Source organism: Gekko japonicus, unplaced genomic scaffold, assembly GCF_001447785.1.
Source record: "Gekko japonicus isolate JY-2015 unplaced genomic scaffold, Gekko_japonicus_V1.1 scaffold1280, whole genome shotgun sequence".
In the NCBI taxonomy this organism is placed as follows: Eukaryota; Metazoa; Chordata; class Lepidosauria; order Squamata; family Gekkonidae; genus Gekko; species Gekko japonicus.
In genome coordinates, this window is record NW_015165276.1 from 380,160 (window position 1) to 406,643 (window position 26,484).

Consider the following 26,484-nt stretch of genomic DNA (forward strand, 5'->3'; position numbering starts at 1 on the left):
CATATCCAACCCCTGGGAGTCATCCTTGGAGGAATGTGAAACTGCCCGGTCATCCAAGCAAAGGGAACTTGAGGAACCTGCTTTGTCAGCCATTTTGTCTTCCTCTGCAAAAATGAAAGTAAAAAACCCCAGCACTCAGATTACCTAAAATGGCTGACTTCCCCACCTTTGTTCCACTTTCCTCAACCAAGGCTGAGAAAAGAAACTGGAACTACTTTCAACCCCCACAACCCTCAGTGGAGTTTCTGAGCTTCTGAGCAATAAGTGAAACCCAGTCATAACAGCAAATCTCACAGAGTAAGAGGGTTGCCAAAGGCAAAAGGGGGGGAGGAGAAAGCAAAAAAGGGGTGGGTGGGTTTACCCTCCTTTTGGCTCTATGAGGCTTCTCCCACCTCAGCCAGGAGCCCCATTACCAGTGCCATTCCTACTGTGTTTCAGACGAGGCACTGACCGACCACTGGACCCAATGTGCTTTCCTGAGGCTCCTATGCCGGCAGGTGAAAGCATGCAGGTTTTTTAATCGGTTCCTGAGAAATGCGCTGCTAAAGTCGCGCTGCTCAGGTCTTACCACCGGCTCCACTGCAGATCCCTCACTTTTCCAACGTCCTGAAGAGGGAAGGATCCCCTGTATGCAGTCAATTCTGCTTGGGGATGTGGGAGCCGGGTCCACGGCTGCTGCGATGTCTGAGAGCCTTCCCAGACCGTCAGCAGCCGCTCATAAAAACCGCGGGTTTTCCTCGCATTCTTCTGTGCGCCACGCGGTTCAGGGAGGGGTAGGAAGGTAATTACCTTCCCCCGCCGCCCAGAAAACTCCACTGTCTTCTGTCTTCACTGTGGAATCTTCGTGCTCACGAGAGCACAGCCGAACGTCCTGCTTCGAAGGCAGGGCCGGTAGAACTGGGAAGCCAGAGGACAAGCCCCTCCCCTCTGGGATCAAAGTTTGGCCGGCCCTGCAAGCAGAGAGGGAGGGGCTAAGTCCCATGAGTAAGGAGTCATGGAAGGACCGCCCCACTCTCTGGACCACCGGAGAATGGAGGAGTTTCTTCTCTAGGGACAAAATAATACAATGTGATGTTCTGGAAATATGCAATTTCCCAGCTGCCAAAGTGCTACTTGAGGAATGAAGTATTCTGTGAAATAGCCTACAGACAGCTACGCCATCGCCGCAATTAAAAAGGAATAAATAAATGTGGTTTAATAAAAAGGGACTTGGTGATTCTAGGGCAGATGCTAAACCCTCAGCAGGTCAGCTGCGGCCTGGTACCTTTTGATACGAAAAGCATATTGTCCAAGGGTGGATTCAGCAAACCAAGGGTTTGGTGGATTATGGGAGGTTCCAATGGCCAGTGGTGGTGGTGGTAGTGGGAAGGAACACTTTTCTACTTCCCTGCTCTTGTGGACAGGAAAGGGATTTGCGCAGGACAGAATTCCCCAGTTACCTGGGACCTCTGCTCAGAGACCTACAAACAATGAGAGCAAGGTTCATCATGCCAAGATAAAGGGCCCATACTCAAGATCATTTCCTACAAAATAGTTACAAGCATCCATTAATCAAGTTGGGTGCCAGTCCCTCCTTTCTATGTATGCACTGTATGAAGTGAATTTCTGACTTGCTTGGTGCATGTCTCCTATCCTTATACAGAGTAGGGGGACCTCAAAGTCGTTTTGCTATAGAAGAGGAGATTGGATTTATACCCCACCACCAATGTTCCCTCTAAGCTGTGGAGTCTTGTGAGCAAAAATTCTACTCTGGCACTAAAGTTGTGAGCGAGCGATTTGGCTGCTGCATAAATTAGTTTGCTCCGGAGCCATCTTTCCTGAGCGAAGACAAAAATGTGTGAGCCAGAGGCTAAAAAACTGTGAGCTAGCTCACACTAACTCAGCTTAGAAGGAACATTGCCCACCACTACTTGAAGGAGTCTCAGAGCGGCTTACAATCTCCTTCCCCACAACAGACACCCTGGGAGGTAGGTGGGGCTGAGAGAGCTCTTTCAAGAACTGCCCTTGAGAACAGCTCTGAGAGAACTTGTGACTGACCCAAAGACATACCAGCAGCTGCATGTGGAGGAGTGGGGAATCAAACCTGGTTCTCCCAGATAAGAGTCCGTGCTCTTAACCACTGGGTGGTGGGTACCACTACAAAACGGCTGTCACAGAAGGCAGAGCCAAGCATAAAATGCCTGCCATGGGAGGTGGAGCCAAATACACATACACACACAAGAGGAAGGGGGATGGAGAACACACACATAGAAAAAGCTCGAAGAAGCATAAACACACAGAGAAGACAATGACCGATGGAGGGAAAGGAGGATAAAACACACAGAAGACCACTAAGGGGGGAAAGGGGTACACCACTTTTCTGGCATTCCATAGCCCTAATCGCCTCACAGCTGATCAACAGGCCTTGTTTATAGAATTCTGGATCGTTTTCTCGTGAGCAATGGGGAAGATCAGTGAAAAGCCCCTTTATTTGTATGAAAGCAACCAATCACCAGTTCTCACCATGGCCCCGCCTACTATCCTGAGGCACATGGTGGGCAACTGTTGAAGTGCCTTGCAGGTGGCATGGCACCCATGGCCAATGCACTGGGGAATGCTGTGCTACAGATTAAGCAAAGCAAAGCATTCGCTGCCAGAGGATGTAGTGATGGCCACAGGAATAAACAGCTTTAAAAGGTGATAAGGTAGACTCGTGGAGTGTAAGTCTATCAATGGCTACTAGCCATGGTGGCTGAGGGGAACCTACACCTTGGGAGGCACTAATCCTCTGAATCCCAGAGCCAGGAGGAAGCATCAGGGGAAGGTCTTGGCCTCTATGCCCTGTTGTTGGCCCTGCAGGGGAACTGGTTGGCCACTGTGTGAGAGAGGAGGCTGGACTAGACAGACTATTGGTATGAGCCAGCAGGGCTCCTCTTATGTTCTTATGAAGGCCTTGGCCTCTCTGCCCTGGTGTTGGTCCTCCACAGAAACTGGTTGGCCCGTGTGAGATGGGATGCTGAACTAGATGGACTATTAGTAAGATCCAGCAGGTCTCTCATTATGTTATGTTCCTCCTTGGCACCATCAGTCAGATCAGTTTTGCTTATCTTAATCCTACTCCAGACAGTGAAAACAGCTGTTCATTGCCCTGGGATCAGGTCTCATGGGTATATATGTCACAGCAGAAAAGCACTTATTTCTCAAGTAAAAATTTGTTTCTTCAGGTTCACAGCTAGTAGCCTAATTTTTTTTTTTGAATAAGAGAAAAATGAGACCGATCATATTGCTTTTAATGCATAACTACCAACTCCGCAGGGATGGCATGCCAAAGGGTACAAAACCTCTTTTGGATAATTCCTGTGGTACAGTAGTAGAAGGGCTCAGTTTCAATCCCTGTTGCCTTCAGATTTTTGTTAAAAGGACCAGGTAGCAGGTGACATGAAAGACCCGACACCTTTGAGATCTGCTGTCAGTCAGAGAAGAGAATACTGACCGTGATAGACCAACGATCTGACTCAGCATGAGGCAACTTCATGCGATCAAAGCAGGCACCCTGGCACTGACAAGATCATTATTATTATTTCAAAGCAAGGAGGTCTGACATAAGCCTGGCACCTAATCTCAAAGCAGGGTTAAAACTGCTATAGCAGCCGGCCTGGCCCAGCATGGTGGTAACAGCTGTGAGCTGATTTGGGAAGCCTGCAGGCTCAGCCATGAGAACTCAGTGGGTGGTTTTAGCCCCTGTAACAGGGAGATAAGAATAATACTGGAATCCAACCTATGCTGAAGAGATGCCCTTGAGGGATACCAGAGGGGTAGAAAATAAAGCTGCTCTCAGCCCTGCGGGACACTAGTTACCCTGCTCCTTATCATCCATCTCAGCGATCCTTATCGTAAGTATTTATGATTTAGATGTAGTTATTTATCAGAATTTTCACCCTGCCCTTCCTCCAAGGAATTCAGGGCAGCAATACACGGTCCTTTCCTCCTATCTGGAATCAACGAGGAGAGAAACAGCACAGTGACCTTCCTTGCAGTGTGTCGGAGTCTCTCCAGACCTAGTCTGAAGATCTGACCACTGCACCACATTGGCTCTCACATGGCTGGACTACAGTACACTATGGTGGGGAAAGCAAAGGTTGGTCCTGGCACTGTGTGGTCCAGGCCATGCTAAAAGGCATCTTGCAGGGAGGGTGCGTGTATGTGCTGAGACATGTCTATGTATGCCAGGGCTCCTAAACGTTACTATCTGAGCCTGCCCAAGGCCAAAATAAAACTAAAGAGAGTGCAGCTGACAGCAAGTCTGATTTGTTCCAGAGATGCAAAATGGCTAGACAATACAGGGATCAGGGCCCCAAACACCGCATAAGATCTCTGCTAAGGATGGGAAGAGGCTCCTTAAAAGTGCCCCCGCCCCACCAGTCTGCCAAGAGGGAGGACGTACAGTTTTGCACCATTCAGAAGACCCGAGCAGGAGAGCATTCCATTTCTCGGGCTGTGCAAGACACACACAAGTCAAGAGCTGAGTGCATATTTGCATATGTGCTTGCATAAGCTAGCTGGGTGGCCCAGGCTAGCCCAGTCTCATCAGATCTCAGAAGCTAAGCAGAGCAGGCCCTGATCAGTACTCGGATGGGAGACCACCAAGGAAGCCCAGGGTTGCTACAGAGAGGCAGGCAATGGCCAACCAATTCTGTTTGTCTCTTGCCTTCGAAACCCTATGGAGTCACCATAAGCCACCTGTGATTTGATGGCATTTCCCACCACAGGTCTGAGAGGGAAGGCTATGTTTGTCTAGGCACTCATCTGAAATTATTGGAATTGAGCCAGCAATTCAGCAAGCCAGCCAATTTTGATCTCTGGCAAAAATTATGGGAAACCTGAGCCACTCCTGGCTTACACCTCAACTATTCTTCACACAGACTGACTCCTTGGCTTCAGGGCAGCTGGGAGGTACCAGGGTGTTCTCAAAGATTCCCTGTGGGCTGCCCCTTTACACCACCCACAAATATCTAAGAAGGCGAATCACGTAACTTGGGTCACAGGAGTGGCCAGGTCTCCTGGAAGTCCCCTCCCTCCTTGCATTTTTCCTAGAACATTCCTTGTTCTCATCCAGTCTCTAAAAAAAGTCACGGGTTCTGCAGGGGTGGGGTGAAATGGGGCAGATTCTGTTGGTACTTAGCCCCAGCTGAGATATTTGCCCAGCGTTAGGCAGCTGATACTTCCCCTATGTCAGTCCAGACCACTGTAACAGAGAGAAACAACAGACACCAGGGTGGATCCTATAGCTACCACTTCACTGAGCAAAGTTTATTTATTAATTAAATTATTTTGCTCAAGTCCAAAGTCTTCCTCCAGTCTAAGAAGACTTCCTCCAACAATTGGTCTTCCTCCAAGACCCATTTAAATAGAGGAAGGTTACGTGGAGGACGGCTGGATCCACCCCAGCACCTCCAAAAGTGCTGGATGTACTAGGCAGTCCAAAGGAAGTTGCAGAGTTCACCAGCCAGTCTTTTCCGGGAAAAATTTCCTTCCTTTTTACAAACGTTGAGATATGTCAAGCTCTGAGCAAACTCATTGAACGAGTTAGCCCCAGGACATTTTAGCACATTCAACCTGGTGGTGTCTGGTGACTGACAAGTCTTATGAGGAAAGGCTGAAAGAGTTGGGTATGTTTAGCCTGGGAGAGGGGAGATGATTGCAGTCTTCAAGTATCTGAAGGGCTGTGATGTAGAAGATGGAGCAGATCTATTCTCTCTTGCTCCGCATTGCAAGACTAGATCTAATGGGTGGAAATTACAAGGGAGTCGATACTGGCTCGATATCAGGAGAAACTTCCTAACTGTAAGAGTGCTTGAGCAATGGAATGGACTGCCTCGGGAGGTGGTGGATGCTCCTTCGCTGGACGTTTTCAGGCAGAGGCTGGATGACCATCTTTCGGGTATGTTGTAGGGCTATCTTTCGGCTATGCTCCTGCAGAGTGGCGGGGGTTGGACTAGATGACCTGCAAGTCCCTTCCAACGCTAACATTCTATGATTCTATGAGTGTCCTGAAGAACTGCACACCCTGGCCATGAAACGATTTCATGTTTGTGCACAGGGAGGGAATTTATTTTAGTGCTAACAGGACCTGATTTATGGGGCTTTCCTCTAAGGCAGGAAGAGCAAGTTGGCAAGGGCTGTTTTGAAACAGTGCTGCTCAGTGTATTCCCAAAATGTTGGCTAGGTGACCACATCAGAAAATCCGCTGAGCACTGTGCAACTATCAATGCAATGTAAGCTTCCAACATGTTTTAAACTACTGTATTAAGGAAAAATTCCTGGGAACTCCAGGTGCAATCCTTCACAGAAGACTTTCCTGCAGGTACCTCTTCTGAAATCTGAGTGAGGACAAATGAATGCGCCTTTGCACAGAAGAGCGTTCCACAGAGAGCGATGGAGACCTCGTTTGTATGACCGAGTAACATCAGTCCTAGGCTAAACAAGACCCCCATTCCCACTATTTTCACCTGCGTGGACGCTTCCATCAGACAAATACAAAAATTCTAATTTTATCACCGAAGTCTCCAAATTCTTGATTTAAGGCCCACTCCCCCATCCAACAAAAGCAAGCCGTTATCACTGCAGTGAATTTACACGGTAGGATCCAACATAAACAGCAAGGCTCTCCCCCAAGCACCAGCAGCCATGCCTTGATGCAAGAGGTTCTTCTGCCAAAGGAACAGCCTTCTGCATTAGGCAAAAGGCTCCTTGCAAAAGAAGATGGTGCCTCTGTTTGCGGGAACAGATCTGCGGGCAGCCCCACAGCAAGACGATTTTTGTTGGGGGGGGCACTCATGATGTCACAAAAAATAAGGACGACATTATTTGGGAGTCTCTCCACTAGTTTTAGGAGCGGTGGTGGCTCAAGTGGTTAAGACGCTGAACTGCAGGCTGTGGAAGGTCAGGAGTTCAAGACCCGAGTGTGCCGCATGACGGAGTGAGCTCCCGTCTCTAGTTCCAGCTCCTGCCAACCTAGCCGTTCGAAAGCAAGAAATTACAAGTAGATAAATAGGTACCACTTTGGGGGGAAGGTAACAGCGTTCTGTGTGCCTTGGTGTTTAGTCATGCCGGCCACATGACCACGGAAAAGTCTTCGGACAGCGCTGGCTCTTCAGCTTTGAAACGGAGATGAGCACCGCAACCCTAGAGTCGGACTCGACTGGCTTTCAAGCAAGGGAACCTTTACCTTTACCCCTAGTTTTAATCAAGACAAGAAAGAAGGAATTCTCTTTCTTCTGTGATTTCAGAGCCTACACGTACCAAAGAATTTCAAACCCGTAAGTAAAAGTGCCGCTCATCTGAACCATCTGGAAGACCACACTCGCTCACTCACCCATCCAGGGGTGCTCCTTCGCCTCTTCCTTTCCCTCCTCTGTCCAGCAAGGTGTGGCATGCTTCAGCAGCGGTGTCAAGGAGCCTGGCAGTGGCCAGTGGGTCAGCCTCCATTCCACCCACCCCTGGTCAGTGGCGGAAGAAGAAAGAGCGCTGGCGCCAGGTGCGTGCTCCTTCCCCCACTGGCCAGCCGGCTCACCCTGAGGGCCAGGCCCTTGGCATGTGCTGGGCCTGGAGCTGGCTGTACAGACATATGGAAGGAAGGCTGGTAAGGAAGTGCCTGGCTGGCTGGCACTGCGCTGCCCCCAGTCACTTCCAGAGGAAATTCAGGCCAGCGGGGGAGGGGGTCAGGGTGACCAGGAGAAGGGGCATTTCAGACTCGGGAGGGGGCACCACTCCCGCCTAGCTACAGCCCTGTCTATGGGTGACACAATCCGTTGTCGTCTGAGATCATGTGAGCATGGGACATGAAGTGGAGTATGGGACTTCCATGGGACAAGGAGTGGAGCTTTTCACCTCTGGTTAGCTTTTAGCCCTATATGTGCTTCCCTGCTACCTTAGGAGAGAACAGCTGGAAAATCTGGTTATCCTGTCAGCAGGCCAAGTGACGGCCTTGGCAGTGATGACGGCAGCCTTTTCTGGAGTAGCTGAAGTTTTACGGAATTCTTTCCACGAGCAAAGCAAACCGCTTTGCTTCTAACTTTCTAGGAAGGTTGCTAAGACTTTTAAAAATTCTGATGGCCACTGTATCTTTGTTAAACTGTGTGCATCTATTGCCTGTATCGTGATCTGGTGTGTTGGAAGAACTATGATCTTCTATAGTTCAAAGCAGTTTGGCAGCCTGTACATGTTTTAAATAAATGGCCAGCAGAAATATGTAAGGTAAGGAACCAGAGATGTGTTTGCCTGATATACTGGACCATGGCTGCCCTCAGTACTGAAAATGTATTATCCTTCAGTGGCTGTCCATTGTGCTTGTGCCCCATAGATCATTAAGAACATAAGACTATAAGAACATAAGAGAAGTCAATGTTGGATCAGGCCAATGGCCCATCTGGGCCAACACTCTGTCACACAGTGGCCAAAAATACCAGATGCCATCAGGAGGTCCAGCAGTGGGGCCAGGACACTAGAAGCCCTCCCACTGTTGCCCGCCCCCCCAAGCACCAGGAATACAGAGCATCACTTGCCCCAGCCTGAGAGTTCCTATCTATACCTTATGGCCACTGATGGACTTCTGCTCCATATGCTTATCTAATTCCCTCTTGAAGCTGTCCATGCTTGTAGCCACCACCACCACCTCCTGTGGCAGTAGTCCCACAACCAAGTAATCTCACACAGTCCCATCCCAATGTTCAGGCGTGTACATTTGGATTTTAGAGTTAACCTCCTGACCAACAGAGCTGGGGAAAAATATTTCAAGTTCTGCAGCGTTAACGTTTTCTGGAGGAAGCACCAAAAATCCCAACCTTGTATAGAAATGGTGGGCAAAAATTTTTAGGGAGACCCATCATGCAACCAGGCACCTAGCCATTTAGCTCTGCTGATGACAGATCTTGAGATTGGCGGTGGCAAATATTACTTCTTGTTTACATCCTTGTGCACAACTGTTGGTAAAATAAAGATGAAGGACACACTCCCCTAGGGTTGCTGGAAAGATGACTGATATGGATTTAAAGTATAAAAACGGCCTGCGTTTTCACATGGCTTTGTTCTATTTGTTTCACATTCTAGAATTATAAGTTATAAACACATATATAAATGTTCCCAAACTGCAGGTCTCCGGAGCCTTGCAGAGAAGACACCATCGATTTGCGTGCGATTCACAGAAATTGGTTTGGTATGAAAAGTGCTACAAACTAAGGAATTCCCTTGTCAAGCACCATTTGGTACAAAGCTACTGGTGTGTACTCTACCACCTTGAGATTCCTTAAGAGTCACAAAGGTTAACGTATGTATCTTATGGCCCTCCCGCTTACCATCTGGGTCTTCAGCTGGCTGGATGCTCATGTAAGGTTCTCCTTTCTCCATCCGGGACTGCCTTTGCCGGCTCTCCTCCTCCAGTGCTGCCTCGGCTCGGCTTTTTGCATTGATGTAGGCAAGATAGGCGGGTGAGTTATGGTAGGCCTTCATCGACTCGTTGTATTCTATCTACAGTTTGACAGATACATTTTTTTTATATAAAAGAAAAAAAGAAAGAATTGCAGAAAAGACCATCTCTCCCGTACCCTTGGGAGGGAATCTTCAGACTGCAAGACCCCTTGCAGGAGGCAAGGAAAATGTCACACGGAGCAAGGGGCGGCAATCTCAAGAGCGGCTTACTACACATTCACAACTGCTGTGCTCTGCAAGAGCCTCATGGCCAGAGGCAAGGTAGCATTACATCTAAACATTTTTTTTTGCAGTGTGTCCGTATAACCCGAATGCCAAAGGGAATACAGGGGAGTGGAACGCAGGAAGCACCTGCAACAGGGGAGTCAGATTAACCGTGCTTTCTTTCCAAGTAGCATTTATATTTGGAGATGGGGGGCAAAGAGGGAGGGCACGCAACTTTGACTCAGGTTTAACTGTAGGATTTTTTTATTTTTTGGGTGGGTGGAATGTAACAGCTCTTTTCAAGCCATCCAAGATAACGTGATTCTATTATACTCTCCTTAAAAGCTCCCAGGAGATCTGGCTTTTCACAGCAAAAGAGTTGATTCAGTTCCTTTCCTCAATAACTCTTGTGTTTTATCATCACCTCCTCCAGAACCAGTCTTTATTTTAGCTTTTTTTTTTGGTGTGTGTAAAGAGAGACAGAGAGACTTCCAGGAGTGAGGGGGAGATTTCTTCCGTGTACCTTTTCTGCTTCATATTCATTTAAGTACTCTTGCTTCTCCTCGTCAGTGAGGTCTCGCCACATCCCTCCAATGATCTTCCCAATTTCCCATAACTTCAAGTCGGGGTTGGATGCCTTCACTTGGTCCCAGACCTTAACAAAAACATCTGTAATAAAGCTCCAGCTAACTACATACTTATAAAATTAAACACATCTCTTTTTGTTAACACCACCACATGACTAGGGTCTTTTTTTTTTCCAGAGAACTATTCCCCACAAAGAAAGGCTACATTAAGACAGTTATTATTTTTGGTTAGGCTATGTCCACGGTTTGATTATTTCTCTGGGGCAAGAAGACAGAGGCACAATGTTTATCCACCGCCCGGTTTTATTCTCAGTTCCACAGAATCCTTTTCACCAGTCGTGCCCTTAAATCCTGCACACGTTTCTTCTTTATTTTTTAAAAGAGGTTGCCGGAAGAGAGTGTTTGCTTTTTAAAAAAAACCTGAGGTAAAAATGTGGGTAATAACAGTTCTCCTTTTGGCTCAGTCACTCCTTGGCAGTGGATTGGATCAGGCGCTGTCCACAAGATCCAGTGGAACATTTTATCAGGGGGGAAAAATTCAATGGATTAAAAAGAAAAGAAAAGAAGCGATGCTACACTCCCTGTTCCCTCTCACTAAAGTAAATGGAGAAGAGAACTTAAAAAAAAAATTAGGGTAGATCCTACAATCAACTACGTTAAAGTCCAGCTACGGATTTGCAACAAAATCTTGCTTTGCCGCCAAATAGCGGATACTTTACGACAGAAAGTTCTGTCAACAAGTCACCGTATGCATCCTTGTCTGCAGAGGAAGTGGTGGTTAAGCGCTAAGCATTTTTTTCCTCCTAAACGTTAAATAACAAAAAAGGTCTTCATTTCTCCCCCGACAGCGTGGTGCCCATGTTTCATTCTGGGGTGGAACTTTTTTTTTTGCCCTTCCACTCGGGTAGTTCACCAATGCCTTCATCGTGAACAGAGAAGTCAATGGCATTCTTAAAATTTCCCGTAAAAAAAAATTAAGCCAAGCATTCAGGTTCGAGTTTTGAACGCAAATACACTCGAGAACATCTATGAACAAGGTTAAGCATGAGCTCTTTTAAGTACTGCTTGCCGAAATTAAGACTAAGCGTTTTGTACCCACCTTCCTGCTGTACCTCATATATGGCATGAGTGGCTTATCTGGAGGCTTGGGGGGTTTGGGGATTGTAATACCAGACGATGCCTAGAGAAGAACCAAATAAAATCCACTGGTTATCTTATCTCAAACATGGGGGAACTGCAAAACAGAGACACATGATGGTAAGCAAGACACAGGCACAGGTAACATCATCGGCTCTCATGAGAACGGAGTATTTTATTCAAGCACCCTGAATCAAGGAGACCATGAACTTCTGTGACTCGTACTTCTAATGGTTTTGTCTATCAGTAGAGGCAATTTCATGATAGTGGTACCAGCGGCTTGATCAAAAAATGAGTTCAAAATGCTCATTTACCCCCTTTCTAATGAGAGCAACTGTTACTCTACCTGCACTAACTACTTGAGGCTGCATTCACACGTGTCTTTTAAACTTCTGATTGTACCCCAGAATGTACATCAGCCTCAGTTTTCTTACTAATGTAGCATCCACAGCTGCATGGGGATTTAATTTTTTTCTGATTTCCTACAAGTTGGTTTCGAATTAATGTTTCATGCTGTGAAAACTATGGCTTCAAATCCCCTATGAAAAGGTGTGGAGTGATGCCACTTTTGTTAGGAGTCTCTGAAGAATTATACAGCTGTTCTCCTGGACAATGACAATTCTGAGTCTTGGTCCTGCCCAAGATTGCTCTTTCTTACACTGGCTCTTGTAGTGTTAGCCCATAATGGATTTTTCCCCTGAGGGACCACAGCACGGGGGAACCACAGATTCTGTACAGCATTAAAGACAGTTCCAGTGGCAAACCAGCAATAAAACTCAGGTGTGAATGCAACCTCAATAACTAAGGAAAGAATAGGCAAGTTTAAGAAAAGGAGAGAAAACAGAGTAAGGCAAAGCTCGAAGTCGTACAGATATTCTTTCACTCAAGGCCTTCTCAAGTTACACTTATTCCGTAAAGACAGACTGAGGAGTGGGCAGCAGGTGGGAACCCAGAATACTGATTGGAACAAAGCTCACTCCCTCAACCTGTACACCACATGAGTCCGAACTGTACTGTCCATGCCCGAACTAGACTGTGAGTTCCTGGAGGGACTCTGTCTTCCTGAAAGGTATGTACAAACGCCAATCACCTTGCCTGCACTCAGTGGGAAAGAAAAACACAGACACTAAAACAAATAAGGTGTTATTTGACTGGCACCTGCACGACCTTCTCTCTCCTCCACACACACACACAAAATCTCATTGCAAAACACAGCATTTGCACTTAACAGACAATTTATGTTCCTCAAAACAAAAGATCAAAGCTTCACTTGAATTACCTGTAAAAGATGGTATGTCCTAAACACAACAGCCTCAAATACTTTTTTTATTTGGCTAAATGAGGACCACCAATTTCAGTGGAAGTAGTTCCAAGAACTGCAATGACCCCAGGCTTACACACACCCGCTGCAAACAAAATTTCCTGGTACTGGCTATGATCAAGAATCCTGTTGTACACCTGGTGAGCTGGTAGCAATGGTAGATTGAAGCACCATGAACTCAAGGGACACTCAGCCAAACTGCTGCCAACTGCTAGGAGAGCTCTGTTTTGGAAGATAGAGTTTTATTGCCAGACTGGATCCTCACCTGCAGCTGCTTAATGATCCTCTACGTGCACCCAGAACTCCATTTGCCCACAAACACTTTGCTTCAATGGAGGAAACAGATCCACACACAGATCTCTTGGATTCACTACCTCCACTGAAGCTGTCCTTGTGTGGGAACTTCCACCTGCACATCAGAGCAATGGTGCCATTGGAATGGGGCAATGGTATTTAGAATCAATGCTGACTGATCATAGCATGGGATTTCCCACTTTATTCAAATAAGGTTACTTTAATGAACTGAAATAATGCACAGCGTATGTGTGATAGGAATAGTTTGCAACATGAGGCCTCTACTGTTCTAGAAGAACCTAGAATATTTCTTAATGGGAGGGGGGAAGACTGGGTATTTTCTCCAGGCCTTGTTTATGAAATGCTATGAACCAATGCATACATCACTTGTGCTGAAGTAGAAAAATGTACGTGAGGTGTATGCATCAGCAAATGTATACAAATACACACAGAGAGATGGATCTGAAAACATTCAGTGATTCAATTTAATGCTTGTAAATCAAGAAGAGTTTTAAAAAAGATAAATTGCACATTGAAATATACATAGCAGAGAAAGCTGTAAAGGCTCTGACAGATATACAATGAAAATCTGTGAAACAACAACAAAAAAGTTTGTTTCAATCCAAATTTAAATTCAGGAATAAGTGTTGGGGAATAAACTTTTTAACCATGAATGGGCTGATCTGTATTAGAAAAATTCCCTTACATTACTAACATCAGAAACCCTTATCATAAAATGTGACCAAAGTAATATTTGAAGAGAGATTCTCCACCATGGCGGATTAGTACCGTTTCTGTATTCCTGTTTTGTTTTTAAATCTAATTCTGATCACATTGCCATCTGTTCTGTCACCTTCCTTCCAAATGACTGTGGAACTATGGGTAAACTCTCTTCATCTTAGCCTGTTATCAGAGTGTTTGAGAGAAAGAACCTGAAGACACAGGTCTAAGACCTGTATCAACTGTGATTACACTGGATAGCCTTGAGCCTAATCCTCATTCTATCCCAAATCCTCATTAATTTGATAAGAGATAATTATTACTAATTAATTCCAGAAAAGTAGGACCAAATGCACATGGCACTGGAGTTGTGCCTTCTTCCTTAACTTCTTCCTGCACTGCTTTGGCCAGGAAGCATTGGGGGGGGGGGGAATGAGGTGATTCTTTCCCATGTAATCCTTGCCCAGCTAGGAGGACATCATTTACAGGAGAATGAATCATGCAATGAGACCCACCACGATTCCTTTACGCAAACGTCACTACAGTGCCATGAGAAGAAGGCACAGGGAAGTAGCTCTCACATCATTATGGGAACACGTCCTCAGCATCTAGGCATCTAGGCAACATGACGTCAAGGCGGCTAAAAAGCTAACAGGTTATTTTTGAAGGGAACAACCAGTTTCAATAGATACATGAGGGGAATCAAGGTGGTAACAGTCATGGCATTAGGAAAGGTGGTTATAATTTGGGTCTGTCCACTTGAAAGAAAACAGTAGCAACACTCCCTCCTCTCCACTTCTTAGGATGAGGAAGAAGACGACAAAGAGTTGGTTTTTATACCCCGCTTTTCTCCACCTTAAGGAGTCTCAAAGCAACTTACAATCGCCTTCCCTTCCTCTCCACACAACAGGCACCTTGTGAAGTACATGGGGCTGAGAGAGTTCTGAGAGTTGTGACTGGCCCAAGGTCACCCTGCAGGTTTCATGTGGAGGAGGAGTGGGGAATCAAATGTGGTTCTCCAGATTGGAGTCCACTGCTCTTAATCACCACACCACACTAGCTCTCAGCTATATTCAAATTCCAACCACCTTTCATTTCAGTAGGACGCTGTAACTTGGCAAAAGTTCTGTCTACAGGTAGTCATGATGAAAATTCAAAAGAATCTTTAGTTTGGCAAGTGGGGAGATGTTCCCTCCCACTTCCAGAACATAAGCCTATATAATTGTCACCTTCCCCAATTGCTTTATCTTTCCAAGCAACCGATTGTGCCAGAACAGGGTGTGAGTCTCGAAGGTGCCAAAGTTCTCCCAGCTTCTAAACCAACTGCTCTTATGGGAATCCAAAGGCTGATTCACGCACACATGTGTATAACTTGACTTCCTCTCTGTCTGAGGATTCACAGATGGCTATGCGTGAGCAGTCTCCAAAGCCACCATGTCGGAGGTGACATGGAAACTCGCTGGCAGTCTCTCATCTGTGACAGCCGTTTCATCTGTGCAGTCAGCATTTGATGTCTCACTCATCAAGGGATACACATGCATGGGAACTCACTCAATGTCTTGCTCCAGTTTACAACCCTAAGTGCTACTTAGTCCCACCTGCAGTGGAAAAAAAAAAGGAAGAATGAGGAGAAGGGGGAAGAAATTGCAAGTTAAAAGTTTCCAGTTTTATATTTTTTTTTTCAAAAAGTGATAGCAGCCAAGATTCAGAAGAACCTAACTCTAAAGCCATTTCTGGTCACTTCTTGTTGTTTGCCGGATGACGTAATAGTTGATTCTCCTACCGTGGCCCGGCTGTTGGTGCCCGGGTTCCCTCCCAGCCTGTAGTTGTTGTAGGCCAGATGGCTGTATGGATTGTATCCCACAAACCCTGGTGTGCTGGGCATTTGCTGATGGAAACAAATGAGACAAAAACACGAATGAGAAATGAGTCCTGACGAGGAGAACACAGAGAAATGAAAATGGTTTGCAGTACAGCATGCAAAAGCAACCAGAAATTTAAAAACAAGCAAAATGAGGTGCAGCAGCAGCAGCTGGCTCCCTCTCAAGAGGGACAGTGAGACGGAGTGAAACCTGGCCAAGGAAAACAGGAAGTTTTGGCTTAAAAACCCATATACCGCAGATCCTGGACAGTCGTGACCTTAGTACTTCTGGCATGAAGGCTGTGACACTTTATCAGTGGTGATTATATTTTAAATGTTTTATGAAAGAACCCATTTCAGAGGAAACTAGGCTTCTTTAAAAAAATAAAATAAAAACAACAATATACAGATACATTTATACACACACAGGACCGCACAAGCCCACAAGTGATTTTGATTAGAGAATGATTTGGAAGGAAGTGTCTGTTCTTTTCCATAAGATACCCAGCCACAATTTTTATATATTTATTATTTATTCATGCATACACAAAAAAGGGATGGGGTGTATGTGTTTGGTTGTTTTGTTTTGCCGAAGAGCAAGTTTCTAGTCCAAGTCTGCAGCTCTTTACGCTACATGGTTCAAAGGGGAAAGCCAGCACAGAGCCACTGTGCTGCCCCAGGAGCACACACACATGGGTATATTCTAATCCCTCTGCAAAAGCAATTTGCGAATTCTTAAGAGCCCCAGATCTACCTGGGGCTGAAATGTGTCTCCCATTCCTTGGCCCTAGCATCAGACAGCCAGTATGTTCTCATGGTTAGTGTGCTTGCTTAATTTAAACTAGGGAAAGCCCAGATTTAAACACCTATTTGGTGATGGGGCAATGCTGCTGGGCAGCTTAAGCTAGTCACTCTCTCTGCCTCATCTAATTCACAGGCTTAGATAAAAAGTGTGCCTTTGTACCATGCACACCTCCATAAACTCCTCTGGAGAAAGGGCAGGATAACAATGCAGTAAATGTAAATGAAATTTCTAGGCAACCAACTGACCAAAAGCGCAGGACTCCTCTTCGCCTAGCATGTCTTACCCAGAAAGCTGAGGCCAATGCCATAGTGTTTCTCAGTCTATGAAGACCTAAGACTCACACTTTGGATGAGAGAAGCTCCAACAGTTTTCAATGTATAATACCACCAATCCCAATCCCCTCCTTTCCCTCCACTTGTATCAAAATGGAGACAGTCCCTTAGTTAATGTATGTATCCTTGGCCATCAAGCAACAAGTACTAAAGTGCCAGTAGTTTATTGCAGGCCTGAACACCCAACATTAACAGAAATGTATTTTATATACTGGGTAAATTGCCGCCAGGACTCTCCCTTTTCCTGGAATCCCACAAAGGAAGAGGCAAAAGCTTAAGGATTTCAATCAGCATTCTTAGCACCTTCATACAACAACAATTTATCCAAAGTTCTGCAAAGGGTCCTAACATACATAGTGTCTAAGTAAAGTCCTCAGGGCATACAAAACTGCCTTGGGAGTACAGTTGCTAACAGTTCGCCTGGAGGAAATGGCTGTTTTGGAGGATGGAGTCTATGGTGAGGTCCCTCCCCTCCCCAAACCCCGCCTTCCCCAGGCTCCACCCCCCAAATATCCAGATATTTCCTAACCCAGAGCTGGCAAACCTACTTGGGAGCCATAGACACCCACAAGCTCTCCACTTAAGAGTCCTGAATACAGACACCATTTAAATTGAAGTCTTCCTCCCCTCTACAGAGGCATCTGCTGCAAATTCAAGATGGAGAACTGGATTCCTAATCAGTGTTCCCTCTAAGCTGAGTTAGTGTGAGCTAGCTCACAGGGTTTTTTGCCTCCGGCTCACATATTTTTGTCTTAGCTCAGGAAGGATGGCTCCAGAGCAAACTAATCTATGCAGTAGCCAAATCGCTTGCTCACAACTTTAATGCCAGTAGCTCACAAAGTAGAATTTTTGTTCACAAGACTCCACAGCTTAGAGGGAGCATTGTTTCTAACACTTCTTTGTATATGAATTTTTTCATACCTGTGTATGAAAAGACTTTGTTAAGGATTGAGAGAAGTTTATCCATTCTTCCAGGTATAACACCACTGTCTACAATCGCCTGTCTTACTCTGAGTATTTTTCAATTAAGAGGTAAAGTACTTTAGAGGTAGGTGCAATTCAAGAACTCAGGAATGCTATACAAATTCCTTTTCATTTAGCTGCCATTTACTAAACCAATGAACAGGCAAATGGGCAATTTGTTTAAATACATCTCCAAAACATTTTTAAAAGTCAAGAAAAATTCCAGCTGTTTTTTTAGAATGAAGATAAAAAATTGAGGTTACAGTGCAAAATTATTAAAACAGATGTTAAAGTGCAATAGACTGTTTTCTGATACTACCTTTATGACTAGGATGATGTCAATCACTTAATTCACCACTAAAGTGTGAGGAAAGACGAGATCTCACTCAAAATGTTATTTGACAAGGCAAGAAGATGCAGGTTTGATCAAACAGTTCCTTTTCTGTTCTTTGCCTTCTGCCGCTCTGTTCCTTATGTCTCAGCCTTGTGGTTTGAATGTCTTGCACTTGTCTGTGGGTCCAACACCTAGCTGTGTTTGGCAGTGAGCCACTGCAATTTGCAAGTCTCTAATGAATGGCTTAACTGTACGCCTTCCTGGTCAGCTCTTACGATGGCTTACCCAACTAGTGACTTCCAACAGGATAAATATTCCATGGCTATAGTTAATTTGGATTTATCACAAGTGGTGATTCCCAATTCCCCCCCCCCATCCCCAGACTGCCCCCAGTGTGGTGTTGCTGCTTGATTCTCAGTTCTGGTGCTTGCCTCCCTTGAATACACTACCTGGCTATGACCAGCTCCTGCTATCATGGTTCTAGTTCTCCTCCTCCTGACTTTCTGCCCTGGTTTTTTGATACTTGGGCTCTTCTGCTCGCTAAAATCCTCTAACAACAAATAAATATACACTGCAAGAAACTTTTGTAAATTAATGTGTTCTGTTTATAACTGTCATTCTATAAAGTGCATTGTGTATTATTATAACATCCTATTATCATGTATATATATGAAGTCTTCCAGAAGGCTTCATACAAGTAGAAGCGGGTTTGTAATTCTGGAAACTCTCGTTGGGGTTTAACTTTTAAAATACTGATGCAAAATTGCTCTTTTTCATTGTTATATTGTATGAACTGTATGTTATTGTTACAGAAGAAGAAAAAGAGATTGGATTTATACCCCGCCCTTCACTACCCAAAGGAGTCTCAGAGTGGCTTACAAACTCCTTTCCCTTCCCCTCCCCCCAACAGACACCCTGTGAGGTAGGTGGGGCTGAGAGAGCTCTGACAGAAACTGCTCTTTTTCAAGAACAGCTCTGACAGAACTATGGCTTGCCCAAGGTCATCCAGCAGCTGCGAGTGGAGGAGTGGGGAATCAAACTCGGAGCTCCCAGATTAGAGTCCACGCACTTAACCACTACACCAAACTGGCTCCTGAATGTACTGAACACTGCAGCTCAGGTTCTACAGCTGCTAAAATCCTCTAGGCAGTGATACTGCAATGTGTGTGCTGGGTACAAACTGCCTGCACAAACAGCATCATGCCCTTAACTTTTGGGCCTCCGTCATTCTGAAATGATTGCTTCCAGTTAGCTTCCCTCTTCAGCTACCATACTCAAGGCTCCTCCATTGTGCCTATTTTTCTTCCTCCGTTAGGTCCAGACATCTTGTATTTTATTTGCTACAGCACCAATCCAGCAAATCAGGATTGGTTTAAACAATTTGTTAAAATATAAATATAAAGACCATGGTCTAAACATTTTAAAAGGTCAAACAGATTTTTCTTTGTGGATACAGTAACAAGCTGTTTTAAGTGGAGAACCGTTTTAATTGTCATTTATGTTTTAATGTAACTTATCTGTTTTTATGTAAGCTGCCCTGAGCTGGCTTTGGCTGGGAGGGCGGGGTAGAAATTCGACAAATAAATAAATAAGCTGCACAAAAGTTAGCTACATGTTTGGTAATGGTCTGATTATCATCTGATAGCAAATAATTGACATAGAGTCCATCAGCCCAGGCATTTCCATTAGCAGAGGTAAGGTGTATTTGGCTCGAACTAACTTGTACCAATGGGTACCTGAGAAGCATATGTTCTGACATCATTCACACAGCAAGAACCACATGTGGGGCTGACACTCCCCTATGTTGTGTAAAGTGCTCTGCAAACTGCTAGCCTTACAAACCTTTGCAAAAACCACACAGCAGCTCAAAGAAACTGGTCTTCTGTCATTCTGCAAACTCTGTAACACAGTTATTCAGGAGGGCATTTCTGTAAATGGAAAAAGTCTGTAGTACAATGGAACAGAGGGTGCTTTTTATAAAGGGAACAGGATTAGGATCTAGTCCACTGTTTATTATATGTATTATCTTGCTCTTACTGCATTATTTTCTGCTTCTGTAATTCCATTCCTTTTTTGCATTGTTTATGACGTATGCTTTTTTTGCACTGTCTGTAATTTTTGGGATGGTAGACATAGTGCCATTTGTCTCTCATACTATTTGATTGCACCGTCTTACACTGTGTGACCTGCCTTAAATCTTAGTAAGAAATGAATAAATAGAAAAAGAAAACGGAACTGGAGGGATGGTTTTCACCTTATGAACTTACAGGATTGCCAGTTACCACCAATCAACAAGGAAATGGTAAAACTGAGCACATGCTACTGCCTAAAAAAGCACATTTTATGCAAAAGTCAGGGCACTTAAAGCTCAGACAAATATTGCAGACACATCCTTTCAGTAAACTCTCTAAAACACTGACAGTTTGGTAGTCAGTCCTTCGCAGGAACAGACAAAAGGGCAAATTCCACCAACTTGACAGGCTGTGGTTAACACCACTCTGAATAGGGCAGATCGTTTTTGACTCCGAGGCCACGTCCAGATGCTGGTGGATCATGTTCTACATTTTCAGGAGATCACCTGAAGACAAAATCTGGCTTTGAAACTCTGCCCTTTGCAACGTCATGGGGAGTGTGTGGTTTGAAGATGGAAGGTCACACACTCAAATATAATAGCCAGACGGATCCAAGCTCCAGTTTCCAATCAAGCACCTAACTTGCTGTAGGGTCCTATATAGAAGCGACAAATAATGCCTGCTATGTTTAACCACCTCTGAATGTCTATTGCTCACACTTCTACCACCACCACATTGTACTAACACATCAAATCCAAAAACTGTTAAACTACCCCAGTTTTGTTAGTATTTGGGGGACAGCGCTTAAACTGAGGTTTTGGTGGCATCCAGATAGATTTTAAAATAGCGGGACATCCAAACATAATGCCTACAGGCCTCACCAGGCCCTTTCCAGAGTAAGCTGCAGGATGATTACTACATTCCACATAGTCCAACTTCTTTCAGGGCCAAGAAAAGGGTGTCCTTAGCAGAGCAAAGGCTTGGCATTGGCTGTTCTTGCATGCCACAGCACCAGCCCTTCAACCATCCCTTTAACATTCGTAGTGCTAAATACTAAAGCAGTATGAGGAATTTTACAGGATGACACTTGTTAGAATTTGCACAGTTTCATCTCTTTTCTTCCTGGTTTTCACTCTTTGGCCCTACATACTCCTGTGCTGTTCTTTGTCTTTAATTTGCATGTATGGATAAACAGCAAGAAGCTATCACAGTCTTTTGTATTTGACAGCAGATGCACTTGATTTTGGAAGCAGATGCACCCATATGTATCTTAACCCATGTCCAGTAAACCAGTTCTGGATGTGTGATTGGTGCGGCGTGGAGATAGCAGGAATTCAAGGGAATTGATGAGATTTGGGTGAAACCCAATTTTTTTTACTCCATCTCCTGGGCTTTCTTGTTGAAAAGCATGGCATTTTCACTAATTTGACTTTAACATGCCTACACTGACAAATTAAAAGCTGCAAGTAGACTAAAAAAGCCCCTTTTCGCTAGAAATAAAACATGGGCAATAGTAATTGTATATAAACTGTATCACACTACATGCTTAACGCCTTCCTATATACACATCCAACCCCTGCGACACAACCACATAAAGTAGGGGTCCCCGGGGTCGTGCCATGGTGCCCACCAATCTTTCCTGGCACCCACCAAGGGTTTTCAGAAAGTGGGCAGGGCCAGGTAGGGCTTTTGCCCAGCAAGGCTTCTGACTGGCTGTGCCAATTTTTTAAATGTTGCTTCGTTACCAACTACCACTAAAGTACAAAGATCTTCACTATGTGACTGAAGGTAAGCTGCAGCAGCCATTTTGTGGCTGCACTCACTGTGCTGCGTTAGAATTCCAAAGTTGCTCGCAGGCTCAGAAAGGGTGGGGACTCCTGACTCAAAGTATCTTCTCTATAATAGTGTGATCCAGGGGCAGATCTACCAGGAAACTAATGAAGCTTTAGCTTCAAGGCCTCTAATCATGGAGGGGCCATGAAGCTACTTTTTTTTTTTAATTAGTGAATTTTTCAACAAAACTGATGGAGTTTTTTAAAGTGTTTTTGAAGAGTTACTCAGACCTCGTTGCTGGTGGGAAGGAGCTCACTCTGTAGCCCATTTTCAAGGGCTCCACCCCCCTCCCGTTCTCCGCCATTTGGGCCTCAAGGTCCTTGCAAGGGCAGCAAGGCCCTTTGGACCTTGTTGGATATTGCCCTGTTGTTGCTGGTTGAGAAGGGGCCCCCATAACAGTTCAAGCTTCAGGGTCCCAACAATGTAGGTCTGCCACTGGTGTGACCTAAACTAAAACAATGTCATATAATAGGAAACGTTTTTGCTTAACTCAGTCATTGAAAAGAACATATGTGAACATATACAACGTATAATGATGCAATTAATGAAAAATTGTTTTACTTGGTTTTTATTTTCTTCTTTGCTGTGTTTTCCCTGTGAGTAAGATACAGCACAAAATATGGTGAAGGTAAGCACATGGGAACGTATAGTTTGAGGGCTGATTACCATGCTCCTTAGGCGAGTGGCAAACTGCATGATCGCTTTAAAGGTACACAGAACATGAAAATCTCATAACTACACCACCACCCACCTTCCAGAATACCTCTGTCTCAAATTAAAGACCTTAACTGTGCATCTGAACTATACTGAAGCTTAGGTAAAGGTTTCCCTTGCTCGAAAGCCAGTTGAATCCGACTCTAGGGATGCGGTGCTCATCTCTGTTTCCAAACCGAAGAGCCAGCGCTGTCCGAAGATGTTTCCGTGGTCATGTGGCCAGCATGACTAGACACTGAGGTGCACGGAATGCTGTTACTTTCCCACTGAAGTGGTACCTATTTATCTACTTGCAATTTCTTGCTTTCGTACTGCTAGGTTGGCAGGAGCTGGGACCAGAGACAGGAGCTCACTCCGTCATGCGGCACCGGGTCTCAAACTGCTGAACTACCGACCTTCCAGTCTGCTGTTCAGCATCTTAACCACTTGAGCCACCGCATATCTTCAAGGGAAGGGAGTTCCACTTTTGTAATGTAGTAACTGGAAATGCCTGTACAGGTGCCTGTGCGGGGCAGTAAATGGAACTCTCCAAAGGCATTCTCAAGATACTTTTAGCACAACAGTTCACCAAGGCAGAGGTGGTACTTTTGATGCCAAGCAGAAACGGTCATTTATACAGGTTTATGGTACATCAATCTGATACCCAGATTCAGTTCAGGTGTTTAATAATTAGCACTCTTCAACTCTTATTTAGATTCCACAGTATTAATAGTGGCTCAAGCCCACTCATTAATATGGTATATGACAATATTGCTTAATATGAAAAGCTTCTGATCCATCCGGATGATCCCATACACAGGCATTTGGTGAAGCCAGCACAGTGTAGTGGTTAGAATGTTATACTAGGATCTAAGAGGCCCAGATCTGAATCTCTACTTTGCCACTGAAACTCACAGAGTGACTATGGGCCAATCACTCTCACCCAGCCTGATCTACCTCACAAGGTAGTTGTTGTGAGGATAAAGTAGAAGAGGGAAGAATGATATTGCGAGTTGGTTTTTTGTGTGTCCTCACTGGGCAGGAGTATAAACCTCTACATAAATAAAAACAATATACAGGGTTCCGAGAGCAGTGAGTGGGTGGCATAAAACTTTTAGCAAAATTTAGGCTTTATCTTCTCACATAGAGCTCTCAAGACAGCAAAAATTAATAAAGCATAACAATTAAAACAAGACAGCGAAAAGCAGAGTGTAAAACATTAGCATGGAGAAGGTTGGCTTCCCTACTGCGTAACAGCTGAAAAATGTAAAAGGCTTGAGGGACCAGGTGGAATAAAGAAGTGTTAACTTGTCTTCCAAAACAATAAAATTCTATAACCATGAGAAAGGGAAGTCCATAGAGCAAGACTTGCTGTGCACACTCAGGAGATTGCATCTCCCATGGGAGAAGAATCTGGAGTAAAACTTCACCCAAAGATTTTACAGGGAGCTGTGCTGGTTACTGGCCGCTAAGCCCATTATGTGTAAGGAAACACTACAGACATTAAAGAGATCTCTTTCCACGTAAATGCAGTAAAACCTCATAGTCTCAATACAGTCGAGCTGGATAATTGGATGCATTCTCTCTGTTTTTGGTTGAAAGTCCACCTTTTTCCCACTGGGTTATTTCCTTTACTACTGGCTGCATCTCCCTACCCTCAGTGGTTCACCAGAGCCATTAACAAACTGAGAACATTAGGATTAGACCCGTACCAACTTTTGGAAAGCGGCTATGCTAGGGCAAAAACCACTGTTTACCAGCGTCTCAGAGATATTGAGTTACAAACAGCTTATGCCGCACTTCCGCCTTTTTACAAATCTCTGAAATCCAAAACTTTAATGTCTGCTCCTTTATACCTAGCTAATATTTCCAACCCAAATCATAGATGGGCCTTTTCCAGAGCCAGATTTGACACTTTTCCATCTGCAGTTCTTTCCGGAAGATTTCAACGTATCCCCAGACATCTGAGATTTTGCTTATGCCCTTCCGAGTCAATAGAGACCCTCCCCCATATATTATTTCATTGCTCTCACTATGCAGAAGAAAGAGCCCTTTTAATTACGCCTTTATTAAGGTCATTTAGATTCCAAGGACAATTAATAATCCAGTCCGAGGAACTTTTGCTGAAACACCTACTGGAGGACAAATCCACGGCTATTTCAAGGAATGTTGCTAAATTTCTTTTTATTGCAATTACAAAGCGTAAGCATCTCCTTAATACTCCTTGAGATGTTTGTTTTGGTTGTTTGTTTGTTTTTCCCCCCTCTTTGTAATGTCTTACGATAATCTGGAGACTGTGTTTGATTCTGTATGCTGTCTGATGGGTCTTTGACCGTAATAAACTGATTGATTGATTGATTGCAGTAAAACCTCATATGACACCACTTCTTATACTGCTGAGTTGGGACCATGTTCTTTGTTCTGGGTGGGCAAGAGGGGAGGCACCTCTATTAGGCTCCTGTGCTGCCGTAAGAACCTAAGAGAAGCCATGTTGTATCAGGCCAATGACCCATCCAATCCAACACTCTGTGTCATACAGTGGCCAAAACCCAGGCAGCGTGTCACAGGAAGCCTTTTTAGGTTACTTTCAACAATGAGGATTCCTCTGGGAGTGGTGTACTAGCCTTCTTGCTTGGCCCTGCTGCTTCTGCTGAGACTTCACCCCTCAGCTGGACAGATCTTTTTATTAACTTCTGATGTGCGTAGGAGCGGCTTCCCCAGTGTGGCATCATTTCCTGGCAACCTCCCACCCATGTCATAGTCTCACTAAGCACTGCAGGGCTAGAAGAAAAAGACTTCTGCATTTCTCCTGAGAAAAAGCTTTGGACTTCCGGTTTGTGGATCAGCGATGGCGGTCGTTCTCCCCGGACCTCAGGGGAGCGACTCGCACACCAGCGGTATGGAGGGGTGCTACCTCAAGTAGCACTCACACGGAGCATTTGTGATAGGCTCCAGGCCATAGGGCTTTTGAGGGGCAGCCTCTTCGACGGCTAAATGCCAGAGGATTGAGGCTTCCCTCCGCCCTGACGGTCCTGCACTGTGTGGCCCTCGGACACAAGCTGATTCGACTGGGACAAATGCTGGAGATCGAGTGGAATATCGATTACTGTGAGCGAGGTCAGAGAAATGACCGACAATGAACGTGAGTTCAAAATAAACGGAATATTTTAAAAGCGAACTACCCCCCCCCCCGTGGGAAAAGCGGAGCGCAAAGAGGGACGCCTCTTATGCAAAAGGACAGATAAGCGTAATGAAGGGGGGGGGAACAAGCAGTGATTTTGTTTCGAGAGACTTACTTGAACGCTGACATCAAGGTGACGATTTTTCGAGTACGCGAGAAGCAGTTTGAAATTGTAAACAATTGTATAAAATGGCAGCCTCGCAAAGAAAGTTTAAAGTGAGTATAAATGGGCAGTTCTCTCAGTGGAGGGGGGTAAGCAGTGGGGTACCGCAGGGATCAGTACTTGGTCCACTGCTTTTTAACTTGTTCATTAATTATTTGGAGTTGGGAGTAAGCAGTGAAGTGGCTAAATTTGCGGATGATATGAAGTTGTTCAGGGTGGTGAAAACCAGTGAGGATTGTGAGGCACTCCAAAGGGATCTGTCAAAGATGGGCAAGTGGGCGTCAACATGGCAAATGGGGTTCAATGTGGCCAAGTGCAAGGTGATGCACATTGGAGCCAAAAATCCTAAATATAAATACAAGTTGATGGGGTCTGAACTGGCAGAGACTGATCAAGAGAGAGATCTTGGAGTTGTAGTAGATAACTCACTGAAAATGTCGAGACAGTGTGTGACTGCAATAAAGAAGGCCAATGCTATGCTGGGGATTATTAGGAAGGGTATTGTAAACAGATCAGCCA

The 26,484-nt window shown here is 44.9% G+C and overlaps 1 protein-coding gene across 2 annotated transcripts in view; it reads right to left on the reverse strand.

The window, feature by feature from the left end:
- The window catches only part of SMARCE1 (SWI/SNF related, matrix associated, actin dependent regulator of chromatin, subfamily e, member 1), an 84,216-nt gene that overhangs the window by 47,059 nt on the left and 10,673 nt on the right, over window positions 1-26,484 (reverse strand). Inside the window, exons 4-7 of one of the 2 annotated variants that reach the window (XM_015410271.1) lie at window positions 15,512-15,616; window positions 11,356-11,436; window positions 10,193-10,324; window positions 9,333-9,504 (exon numbers count right to left, since the gene is read on the reverse strand). In XM_015410271.1, the coding sequence (XP_015265757.1) occupies window positions 9,333-9,504; window positions 10,193-10,324; window positions 11,356-11,436; window positions 15,512-15,616 (490 nt within the window). Of the gene's footprint in view, window positions 1-9,332; window positions 9,505-10,192; window positions 10,325-11,355; window positions 11,437-15,448; window positions 15,617-26,484 lie in introns of both variants that reach the window. The other variant, XM_015410270.1, reaches the window with a different exon arrangement.